Raw genomic sequence first — 12,922 nt, 5'->3', positions numbered from 1 at the left:
TCCAAAAGATAAATGAAGATAAACATGAAGCACTTGCCTTGTTTGGTTTTAAAAGCTCCTCATGGTCCGGTTTGTTTTTTCAGTCTGACAACATTAAAATCATCATTCCTTCTCCCGCTCTTGTTTTTTTGAAGACATCTGTCTGTCTGTCCCATTTCCGTCTCTGTCCCTTCTCCCTGTCCTCTTCACATATGCACATTTTGGTGGTTGAAGGTCAAAGGTCAAGGTCACCGTGACCTCACAAAACACATTTTGGGCCATAACTCATGAATTAATACACTTATCATGACAATTTAACACAAAGGTCTAACAGGATGAAATCAGGCGACTCTTCACACCTCTGTCTTCACCATCTTTGTTTCCAGTCTCTGTCGCATGAACGGTGTTTGATAACGCAGTCTTTACACAGCAGTAACAGCAGTAACAGCAGTAGCAGTACATACAGACATTAACATAAATAGTCTTATAGACTGTCACCCACAGCTTATCTCTACTCTCGTCTGATTTCCAGACTCCAGAAAATGGTGAGAAACGCCCATCGGTTCCAAAGGCCACGCCCACACCACGTCCAGCTGCCAGTAAGAACGGCTCCTCTGCAACTGCTGCAAGCAAAACTGCAGGTACGTATTTACACACACATACAACACACACACACACACACACACACAGTGACAGAGGTGATATTTCCGCTCTGCTTTGGCCGGATCATAGTTGCCGCCAGTGCGCCGTGACATCTACAACAGGACCTGAACTCTCTACAGCGGCTGGAACAATGAGTCACAGTGTTGCCTGGCGCCGCTCCAGGCAACAGGCTAACTGACTGAATCGCTGCCATATGTTATACTTTATTGGATTGGAGTGCTGAGTTTCGAAGGCACCAGACTGGTATTTTTATCACATCAGCAACAGGATCTCACCTCTCTAAGTGACGGAGCTGTGACTCAGTCTGAGCCCTGTTCAAACAGTCAAACAGATATTCTGCTTTTTGTACATTCAGCTCAGCACCCTCAGAGAATATGATTCATTCACCCAGTTCACAGTGAAGCATTTTATCTACCGCAAGGTGCATATTTCATTTTAGTTTAGCACGAGTGAACTCCGTTATTTTTGTGACTGTTGACCCGATGGCTGTTCAGTCAAATTTCATGATGAACTCGCCACATGATGGCAGCATTACGAACACCACTTCATCAACATGATGGACATCCTGTCACACCTCCGTAAACAGTGAAGTGACTCAATGTTGCTCAGACGGCAAGTGACACATTCTTCACCTCACCGGAAGCCCAAGAATCTCCTGTACAGCCGAGCGATCGGGAACACGTAGCAAATCCTTTCTACAACTTTTATTTGAAAAATTATATGATGAAACGCTGATTCACAGCTGAGGCACATGTGGGCACAATAACTGGACAATAACAACCTGATAATCCCACAGCCATAACATATAATCACATTGTTTTATGATTTTTTTTGGCTGGACTGCTCTGGTTTCCCAGCTGCTCGGGAACAGCAGGGAGGAGGAGGAGCACTTCCAATACACTGAGCCTCGCATCCATTACAGCAAATAAACTACTTTCATTCCATATATCATTATTACTAAAGGAGGCAGAGGGATAACTAAATATAAGACGCACAGAGCAGAGGGAGCAGGAAAGAGAGAAGTCTTCGGTAACGAGGCTTCGTACTAACGACTATTACCGACTCTACATATCAAACAGAGGGAGTCAGACATAAAGACCTGCCTCTAATAAAAGTCTGTGACTTTCTGGAGTTGAAGTAAATAAAGACTACAGTATTGTGGATCCCAGACGGAGGCTGTGAAAAATAAAGACAGTCTCTCTCTCTCTGAGTGATCATGTTACAGTAAAAACAGCTGAAATCACAGCTCAGTCTCTGACTTTAATTGTGTGTTTGGTGATTTTGTCAAAACGACGTCACAGTTATAAAATCAGAATTTTGACCAGAGGCGGTCCAGACATATACTAGGCTTAGACTTACTCTTGTTTTTTTATTGTCCAGATGACTCACCTCTTTGTTTTTATGGTTTTATTGATCTCGCTGGTGATGCTGCCTTTGGTTTATTTGCCCCATAATACTAAGACACTTTAATTGTATTTGTGATTTGCTTGTTTTGACTCTGTTGCCTTATATTACCTGCATGTTTTATTCTGCTGCTTTGTGTAACGCACTGTGTAAAGTGGGTTTAGAAAAGTATAAAGCTATAATATTATTATTATTGTGTTATTATAAAGTTGCCATAACTAACAAGTTATTATCAAACAATTCTCTTATCACATCCAGCAGACACAGATGATAGCATTCATCTGGAGCCTTGTCCTTAGCTTTTTGCTACAAACAGCGAACTACAGCTGCTGGGAACAGGGTCGATGAGATCAGTCAGAAACAGTTAATGTGCTGTAAAACCAAAACCAGGAAATAAAAGAGGCTAAAATGCCACAAAAACTTGAGTTATTATTCATATAAAAATGACTGATCAGTGGAGCTTTAAAGTCCATCTGAAAATAAATTAGATTTTTTTTTTGTCTGCTGCAGTATACATACATACATACACGCTTTTTTAAATCACTTGTCCTGTGAAATCGAAAGGGAAGTATTTGTCTTTTCTATTTTTCGTTTCATAATTGTGCCCCTTTAGTTTTGCATACATTTACCAAAATACTGTGCTGTGCCCGTCTATATTTTATTAAGCAGTAATGTCAGCGTTCTGTCACAGGCAGAGCAGACAGTCACACAGGGTCAGGCAGCATTATGTTACACAAGAGCCACAGACTGAACAGCAACCATTAGCTTTCATGCTAAAATCTACTTTAGCAGCTTAGTTTGCAAGTGAGCAAATAAAGATTGACTGGGGGAAAAGTGCAATGCTAGTGAGAGAGAGAGAGAGAGAGAGAGAGAGAGAGGGAGCTAATTACATGCATCAAACAGCAAGTAAACATACCCGTAGCCTATATGCTAACAACACTGTTTGCCCATGAAGTGTAACTACAGTTATTGCTTTGTCTGTCTGTTCCCAGGTGAGAGGAAAAGGAGCATTGTGATTTTTAAAAAACACGTATACACTGTTTTTAAATTCGTTGATTTTAACATGCTCTGTCAAATTATGAGCAACGTTTACAAAAGCAAAGCCAGAGCAGTGAAACAGATGCTGCACACTGTAAATCTGATCTAAAAAAAGAAAATCTGGCATTACACAGATTTTTCCTAAATAGAATACAACTCATTTGAACATATGGCAACAAAGCATGCTAGCACTGTTTCTCAGTCTGCAACACAGATTCTACAGCCGGTATTTGTCCAGAACTACCTGCATGCTGATTCTTAGTTAAACAACAGTGTGGCAGAAGTGATAAAGTATTTGGCTATAAGGCTACCGGTGTTTCATATTAGCGTTGTTGAGCTTGTGTGCTGTCTGTACTACACAGCTAACAAGAACGACAAGGCTGAGAGCAAGACGGGAGAGGCCAAGAAACCCAAGACTGCAGGTAACAAACAAAGACACATTTGTGCTGGCATTTAAGAGAAGTATTATCATTATCTCAGGATTGTTCTCATGGGATCCTACAAATGTCACCAAAATGAAATAAAAGTTATGGACAAGGTTGTAAAAGCTGCTTAAGGCACCTCCAAGGGGACAATAAATATGCTGTAATTTTTTACTGCCCATTTACACAGTAGAAGCACATTATATTTAGACATGATGTACTGAGCAATAAGTTTACCTCAGTGATGAGTACGAAGATCACAAAGTCCCCTTCTTTCCTCTTTACTAGATATAATATGTGGCTTGTTGATGATGCAATTGTACGGTCACTTTTTACCCCTTTGAACCGAGACATCTCATCTTTGCTAATAATCACTTTCCAAGAGAATTAGAAGTTGTGACAAGTTCGGCTTCCTTTCTCTGCAGCTCGTCCTCGCCCGGCCTCCACCACCACTCCTGGCACTCCGGCTGCCTCCACTAACGGTGACACCAGCACCAGCCACCGCCGCCGGGTCATCACCAAACCCCCCGTGCCCAAGCAGACCCCGATGGAGAAGAAGCCGGCAGTGCCCCGTGCTCATCGAACCCCCCGGCCTATCAACGCCCCAACACCGGACCTGAAGAACGTCCGCTCCAAGATCGGATCCATCGACAACATCAAGTACCAGCCTGGCGGAGGAAAGGTAGGACAAACCAGACAATACAAGGGAGCTCTGTGATTCGTGCAGAACGGCCACGCACCTGCTAATATTCCTCAGTTGTTGCAGCATTGTATCAGCAATGATTTGGCACCACTTGGTTTGCAATCCAAATACTTGCTATGTGCTGTACGTCATCATTACATGTTTTACTCGGTGTACTTCCTCTACACTTGGACCAGACTGTCAGAATAAATGTTAAAATGTTAACACTGTTTAACAGAGATAACAATTTCTTTAAGGAATATCAGCTCTCTAGTTTGCTAAGAAAAAAGGATCACAGGCAGTTTTTGATTCTTGTGCATCTGCACTGAGAAGTTCATCAATCATCTACTTCACGATAATGACATCGGACAAAATAATCACCATAATAATCAACCACAGGTTAATGACAACAGCTGCTGCATAATAACATATAAATGAGTGATCACAGAGAGCGGTAGAGGCGACAGAAAGAGGTCCTGAATGACGACCACGTCTCAGTGGGCTCACTGAGGAAGGTTTCAAATCCCTCCATTAAAACAAAAAAAAGAAAAAAAGTGAGGAGCACAAATAGTTGTATGTATTTCTATTTTATGAATGCAATTACTGTGTCACAGTTGCATGAAAAACACATGTTAAAACTACAGTTTAGTTTCTTGTCTTTAATAACTTAACAAATTGTTTTTTACGGCGACTTTGCAGCCGAATGGTTAGGTCCCGTACCACATGGAGTCCCCGGTTTGAGTCGTGGCTCGACGGACCGTTTGTATTTCCTGTCTCTCTCTACAGGTTCTATCTCATAAAAGCATAAATGGCCAAAAAAATAATAATAAAGAAAAAATCTAAGTGAAGGGATGTATTGTATTTCAGTGATGTCCAGCAGAGAGCAGCGTAGGCCTACCAACACTGAACGCAAAGCACTGTTGATTCCAATATGAAAAACAATTAACTGTCCAATCACAGCTTAGAAGTGGAGCCATGGGCCAGAATTAACGTCACAATCTCTGACTTGACTTGACTTAAATGTACATTTAAAGACAAACAGGCACTTTGCTCATTTCTACAGCACATCTCAAGCTGACTGAAGTGCTGTACGACAGGACACAAAGAGAACACAGGCAGAAACATACCAATGACAACAAGGGACAAATACCAATGAATTATAGACATGACAACAGATTAAAAGATTAAAGGGCCAAACAGGCCAGCGTATAAAAATGTGTCTTTAGCTTAGATTTAAAAGCAGCGATGGAGGGAGCTGACTGCAGGGAATAAGGTCTGTGATATAAAATGGGGCCTGACCATTTAGAGCCTTGAAAGCAATCAGCAAGGTCTTAAATTGAATTCTACAATGGACAGGAAGCCAATGAAGGGAGGCTTGGGGGGGTGCTCTCACTTTTTCGGACCAGTCAACATCTGTGAAGCTGCATCTTGGATCGCCTGCAGACGAGCTGGGGGATGTCCTTAATTGAATGACTTTTTTCTATATCATGGAAAGGCACAATTTGGCTTGAGTTTGGAAATGGTTCTTAACTGATAGTAACAGAAGAAGAAGAACAGAAGACTGAAGTCTTTTAATTTTATTCATTTATTTGTCTATTTATTCACACATTTTAGGCCGTTTTCCTGATGTGTCCTTTTATTTTATTCCAAATTTGTGGATTGTTTTCCTTTTAAATTCCCCACCTTTCATTTGCGGTTTTACTCACTTCAATACATCATTGTTCTTCATCTTTGTTTTCCCGTCTTTGGTGTTTCCTCATTGCAGATTTATTAGAATCACAATAGCATTTCCTCAGTTCCTGTCATTATTGTTTTACTTTTATTGTTTTTTTTATTTATAACATAGTCATTTATTGCTCTGTGCGTGGATGGGGATGATGGTGGGCGGGATTTTTATTTTTATTTTCTGTAAAGCACTTTGTGTTAGATTATTTCTATGAAAAGTGCTATACAAATTAGGTCTGATTGATTGATTGTTTGATTAATACTCTATAAACAACAATGCTCAAATTAGCATTTGTAATGAGTGATGAGTAGGAGAGGGAATATAATACCAGCATGCCAACATTCAAGCGGTTAACACACATCCTCTGCTCTTTATTTGACAAATGAAATGCCCACACCATAAAAACTCATATATGACTGAGCTCAGCACCGCGGACAGTGATTTCTTATACAACCTCACCTAACCGAAGAGAGGGCAGCTATACGTGTCTCTATTTATGCATTAGGTTTCCTTATTCCGTCCACTTTTTATCTGTCATTTGTCTGTTGATTCGGTTCAACATCCAGCGTTATCATTGTTGACCACGCCTAATGCTGCCATTTGTTTCCCCGCACCCCCCCCACCATCCTAAAAGGTGCAGCCACAATGAAAAACAGTTTCTGTGCATGTCAGCTATCCTTTTCCGTTGTGATGAAAGTGTGTTCATTGCTCAGACGCCTAGTTGTGCCGTCAGTGTTTGTGGCCGTCTGTCTTTTGCGCTGACGCTTTGAATCACAAACGTCGCCTCTCCTCCTGCAGCTGTGCCGTGTGATTTAATGTGTCTGTCCGGTTCGTCCTCTTTCCATCTCTGCTGTGTTGTCTGTCGTCCTCTCTGAGTTTACTGCATTATCATTACCAATGCATAAATGTGTAACTTCATAGCAGATCAAGGTTGAGGTCATTTGAAGAAGTAGCTTAATATTTGGCTTCTATTTGCTACATAGCAGTCAGACATGAAACTGGCACTTAATTTATTCTTCCAGCCACTATTTTCATCTTTTTCTTTAATTCCTTTTAATTAATTCCTTCCTTTATCTTTCCATGTGTTTGCATGTTTTCACGGTTGCCTCTTCAGATCTTCAAATTTAATTTGTTTTCTTTAGCATTAGATATTTCTGTCTGTTAGTCTGGAACTGCTCCATTTCAATCTCTGCTTTTCTGTGTTGATGTAAAGGTTCGTTGGAGGTGCAGATCTCAAAGTGCACTTTCATCTTCTTTACTTTCCCTTAAAGCCCTTCTACCTGGTCACACTGGTAGCACAGGCTAACATACCGCAGTCACTGGCTGGGAGACATCATCTCCCCCTTATTTATCCAATGAAACGGCATGCTCGCTCCTTTTTTCCAATACTCTTTTTCATATTCACAGCGACTCCTCGCTTCCTCAACCTGTGTCACTTAGACATGATTACATGGCCAATTAAAGTTAGATCAGTGTGGAGAAGGAGCTGCCGCTTTCTCTCCAAAAGAAGAGTCACCGGGGGGGAAGTGTTGCAGAGTGTCTGGTTGTCGGCGTCACACTGACAAAAACAAAATGTTTGGTCACTATTCAGCCTCTCATGTTCATGTGCTGCAGGTCTGGTCCTGCTGCGCCGCCTCACTTCGCGTTTCAGAGACGTGCTTGTCCTCTTTCCATCAGTCTATCAGAGTGAAGCCACTAAACGAACACAAACACATCGCCACCGTGCATCATCGCAAGAGGCACTGACTCATTCAGACGCCAGTGATACTATTATTGACTTGTCTGTTATGTATTTTAATATTTTCCATTCAACAGCAGCTTATTGATCTAACAACCTTTCCATCCTCAGTGTTTTAGGGATTGGACTGGTGGTTGTGTGTCTGAACAACAGTAATGTGACATTTGATGTGTTTTTTCCTGGTTGTGTATTTATGCTGACACTCTTTTTGTGCTGACATTTGATTGTCAGGATGAAATTGTCTTACATCTCCATTTTACTGCCAATTAAATGGCTGTTATTATCCATCTCATGCAGTGTATCTGACATGTGTACACGTATGTTTAATCCACTTCCTCCTCCCCCATTTGACTGACACATTGTTAACTATTAAATGTAATTAGTGCGACTGCTGTCGATTATTTAAAATTATTCATACACCCACACATTGGGCTAAAGCTTGGTTCACTTTGCTTCTTTTTGATCCACGCAGTTATTTTCCATGCAGTCATATACTATGCTTCCCTTATGATTAGCTGTAGTAGCCCATACACCCGTCTGATCGGTCCAGCCCTTCCCCCCGCCCTCGCTCCACCTGGTCGGCACCTCATTCCCACCGCTCCACCTGCTCTTCCACCCCGCTGTGTTGTGGCATGTGGTTTGTTGGAGGTTCTATTGACCAGGGGGTGGTTGTCTTCCCAGGTCTCCTCCACCCCGAACAAGACATCAGACCCCTGTGCCCCTGCGGCCAAGGCCAGAGTGAGTCCCCCTACCATCTACACCCTCACACCTCACACACTCCCACCTTCTCTCTGCAGTAACCACCCACACAGCCCATTCTACATCCACCCAGGACACACCACACCCTCTGCTGTGCCCTGTTAACACTACCTGAAAATATATACAGCTGACTACTTTTCATTATGAATATTATTATCAAACTGTTTTCTTCAAAGCAGAATGAAAGGGAGATTTTTTTTTATGATGACCTAATATTTAAAATGAAATAAATAAATAAATAACCTTCTTGTGGATATAATTGAATTTAACTGTTGCTGAACATTTGCCAGAGTCAGTTGTTTTAATTAATCATTGACCTAACTGAGAGCTGGCCAAAACGGACTCACGGATACGACAGTCAGATATGGTGTGTCTGAGTATTTCCCCCTAGACTGACTTTATAAAACAGATGTCTGTGAAACTGTCGACATTAATATCTTGAACTCTTTGTATTTCAAAAAATTAAAATAACTGAGCTAAGCTAGTAATGTCAGTTAAACAGCAACATCTAGCAAACGTTGGCTACCATTAGCTAACATTTGCTAGCATTAGATATTTCTGTCTGTTAGTCTGGAACTGCTCCATTTCAATCTCTGCTTTTCTGTGTTGATGTAAAGGTTCGTTGGAGGTGCAGATCTCAAAGTGCACTTTCATCTTCTTTACTTTCCCTTAAAGCCCTTCTACCTGGTCACACTGGTAGCACAGGCTAACATACCGCAGTCACTGGCTGGGAGACATCATCTCCCCCTTATTTATCCAATGAAACGGCATGCTCGCTCCTTTTTTCCAATACTCTTTTTCATATTCACAGCGACTCCTCGCTTCCTCAACCTGTGTCACTTAGACATGATTACATGGCCAATTAAAGTTAGATCAGTGTGGAGAAGGAGCTGCCGCTTTCTCTCCAAAAGAAGAGTCACCGGGGGGGAAGTGTTGCAGAGTGTCTGGTTGTCGGCGTCACACTGACAAAAACAAAATGTTTGGTCACTATTCAGCCTCTCAGGTTCATGTGCTGCAGGTCTGGTCCTGCTGCGCCGCCTCACTTCGCGTTTCAGAGACGTGCTTGTCCTCTTTCCATCAGTCTATCAGAGTGAAGCCACTAAACGAACACAAACACATCGCCACCGTGCATCATCGCAAGAGGCACTGACTCATTCAGACGCCAGTGATACTATTATTGACTTGTCTGTTATGTATTTTAATATTTTCCATTCAACAGCAGCTTATTGATCTAACAACCTTTCCATCCTCAGTGTTTTAGGGATTGGACTGGTGGTTGTGTGTCTGAACAACAGTAATGTGACATTTGATGTGTTTTTTCCTGGTTGTGTATTTATGCTGACACTCTTTTTGTGCTGACATTTGATTGTCAGGATGAAATTGTCTTACATCTCCATTTTACTGCCAATTAAATGGCTGTTATTATCCATCTCATGCAGTGTATCTGACATGTGTACACGTATGTTTAATCCACTTCCTCCTCCCCCATTTGACTGACACATTGTTAACTATTAAATGTAATTAGTGCGACTGCTGTCGATTATTTAAAATTATTCATACACCCACACATTGGGCTAAAGCTTGGTTCACTTTGCTTCTTTTTGATCCACGCAGTTATTTTCCATGCAGTCATATACTATGCTTCCCTTATGATTAGCTGTAGTAGCCCATACACCCGTCTGATCGGTCCAGCCCTTCCCCCCGCCCTCGCTCCACCTGGTCGGCACCTCATTCCCACCGCTCCACCTGCTCTTCCACCCCGCTGTGTTGTGGCATGTGGTTTGTTGGAGGTTCTATTGACCAGGGGGTGGTTGTCTTCCCAGGTCTCCTCCACCCCGAACAAGACATCAGACCCCTGTGCCCCTGCGGCCAAGGCCAGAGTGAGTCCCCCTACCATCTACACCCTCACACCTCACACACTCCCACCTTCTCTCTGCAGTAACCACCCACACAGCCCATTCTACATCCACCCAGGACACACCACACCCTCTGCTGTGCCCTGTTAACACTACCTGAAGATATATACAGCTGACTACTTTTCATTATGAATATTATTATCAAACTGTTTTCTTCAAAGCAGAATGAAAGGGAGATTTTTTTTTTTTATGATGACCTAATATTTAAAATGAAATAAATAAATAAATAACCTTCTTGTGGATATAATTGAATTTAACTGTTGCTGAACATTTGCCAGAGTCAGTTGTTTTAATTAATCATTGACCTAACTGAGAGCTGGCCAAAACGGACTCACGGATACGACAGTCAGATATGGTGTGTCCGAGTATTTCCCCCTAGACTGACTTTATAAAACAGATGTCTGTGAAACTGTCGACATTAATATCTTGAACTCTTTGTATTTCAAAAAATTAAAATAACTGAGCTAAGCTAGTAATGTCAGTTAAACAGCAACATCTAGCAAACGTTGGCTACCATTAGCTAACATTTGCTAACATTAGCCATTGGTTAGTTCCTTTCATTCATTTAATGAAGGAAGGAATCAGGCACAAAGTCTTGATCATTTATTTTAAATGAATTTAAATTTAACGAGTCCATTTAAAGCTGCTCTACAAGCTGCTCCAGTCAGTACAAAAATGAATGTTAAAACAACCCAACAGAAAACACTATAGCAGCAGCGTCATGCGGTCGCAAAGACGTTCTCTCAGCCTGGGATAAAAAGGGGGAAAAAAACTGATAAATACAGAAATATTGTTCATAGAAGTAAAAAACTAAATCTCCTCTGTTTTTACAGCTTAGCTCGACCTCTGCTTCTATACTTGCAAAATGCCTTTTGTATGTTGTGTGACAGATTCATAGGTCTCATATCATAATAGTCCATCTGAACTCCACGGTTTCTTCTGATTTACATTTTCATTTCCATAACACCTCAACATTTACATGCACTGAGCTTAATACACTGTTCAACACATTCAACCAAATCTCGCCATCGTCGTCGACTACACTTCTATATCCATCCAAACTCTCCAAAGGACACCGCAGTGGGGACTGATGACCGTGTTTTCTTAGATTTAATCATTGAACATAATTAAATTAATTGATGTGGCAGCCATGTGTTCCTATGTTCTATCACTGAACATTGATTTTAGTGCAACTAAAGAATATTTCCAGTGATGTCACTCTATAACAGACGAATCATACCTGTCTATGTGCTCCACTGCAAACCTTTACAATTATTAACTACACCGATAACAAATGAAGCTGCCACATTGCAAAGACAAGAACTAGCAAGTACATGATAGAAACAAATAATACACATGCTACACGTAGCCAAGTAGCTGTTCCTGGATTTGTTTACTTCCTGTGTGCTAGTTGTAGATGTATCCCCTGCGCCTGATGACATTACTGTAGTAGATACACATCAGTGGTCGCATGGACAAGCACATAGAAGGAACTTACCAGTGAAAATGTGTGTGTGAATTTGTAGTTGAAAACTTTCAGACTTCATGAAATGCAGTAGCTTATTTCTGTCCTTCAGTTTCACCGTCTGTAGGTTTCACTGAGTTATTTTCCTTTTCTTGTTGTAACATGAGGAAACATGTGCAGTGTCCCCTTTAGTTGCCAGGATTCAAACTAGTCTTTATGGAACCTGAAGAGGCCTGATGAACCGCAGCCTTGCAGCTACTTTAGGGCTATTGAAATTAATTAGGATGTTTACAATGGGCTGTTAGAAAGAGAAAACAGAGAGAGGAGCCTGTTTACAGGCTACTGCTGAGTGTTTGTGTGTATGTTGTGTGTGTGTGTGCGTGTGTGTGTGTGTGTGCGCGTGCGTGCGTGTGTGTGTGTGCATGTGCTCACGCATTAAGCGTATTAGCGCTAACTGTTTAGTGAGTCATCCTTTGCTGGTGCTACCTGCGTCATCATGCCGTTTTCATCCTGGAGAAGGAGACTAAGACAGAAACAGAGATAATGCAGGAAGGTTTCGTCTGCTGCAGAGCTTTTTACACAAACAACCACAGAGGCAGTCGAATCGGCGGGCTGGGTGGAGGTTGGGGGTTTACTCTCCTGATTATCTATACCAAAGATAACAAAAGAATGGTTTTCAATTCACAGATTATTTCTTTGACCAATATCTCTCCAAAACTAAAGCAGAGAGTTTTGCTTTAATGAGATGCAGACATCCTGGCCAACTCAATCATGCAACAGCTATTGTGCTTTTGTGTTTTAGTCATTGTTCTTACAACTTTGGGAGTGGCTGCAGTGCAGAGCAACAGGCTGTTCAAAGTGAACCTGAACTACCTTAAAGGTCCCATATCGTATAAAGCTAGATGTCCACGTGTTGTCTGATTATAGATCAGGTCTAGGTTCTATATTAATACTGTGAAAGTATCAAAGCCTCAGTCCACAGAGAAATGCACATAGCCTGTATTCAGAAACTGAGCCTTAAAACCAGCTGTCAGGACTTCTGGAACTTTGTGATGTCACAACAAAGCAGTCACCAAGCCCCGCCCACCTGGACCCACCATCCAACCTTGCAGGATTTGGTTTCTCTGAGT

General features: G+C 41.6%; 1 protein-coding gene across 5 annotated transcripts in view; it reads left to right on the top strand.

Moving 5' to 3' along the window:
• LOC130179076 (microtubule-associated protein 4-like) overlaps nt 1-12,922 on the top strand; it is an 87,279-nt gene that overhangs the window by 62,513 nt on the left and 11,844 nt on the right. For 4 of the 5 annotated variants that reach the window (XM_056391817.1, XM_056391815.1, XM_056391812.1 and 1 more), the window contains 4 exons: nt 512-620; nt 3,447-3,506; nt 3,932-4,188; nt 8,334-8,390. In XM_056391817.1, coding sequence (XP_056247792.1) covers nt 512-620; nt 3,447-3,506; nt 3,932-4,188; nt 8,334-8,390 — 483 coding nt within the window. The remainder of the gene's footprint in view (nt 1-511; nt 621-3,446; nt 3,507-3,931; nt 4,189-8,333; nt 8,391-12,922) is intronic. The other variant, XM_056391816.1, reaches the window with a different exon arrangement.

Source organism: Seriola aureovittata, chromosome 12 (assembly GCF_021018895.1).
Source record: "Seriola aureovittata isolate HTS-2021-v1 ecotype China chromosome 12, ASM2101889v1, whole genome shotgun sequence".
Lineage (NCBI taxonomy): Eukaryota > Metazoa > Chordata > Actinopteri > Carangiformes > Carangidae > Seriola > Seriola aureovittata.
The sequence above is the reverse complement of the archived record's forward strand: the minus strand, read 5'-3'. Positions and strand labels throughout refer to the sequence as shown.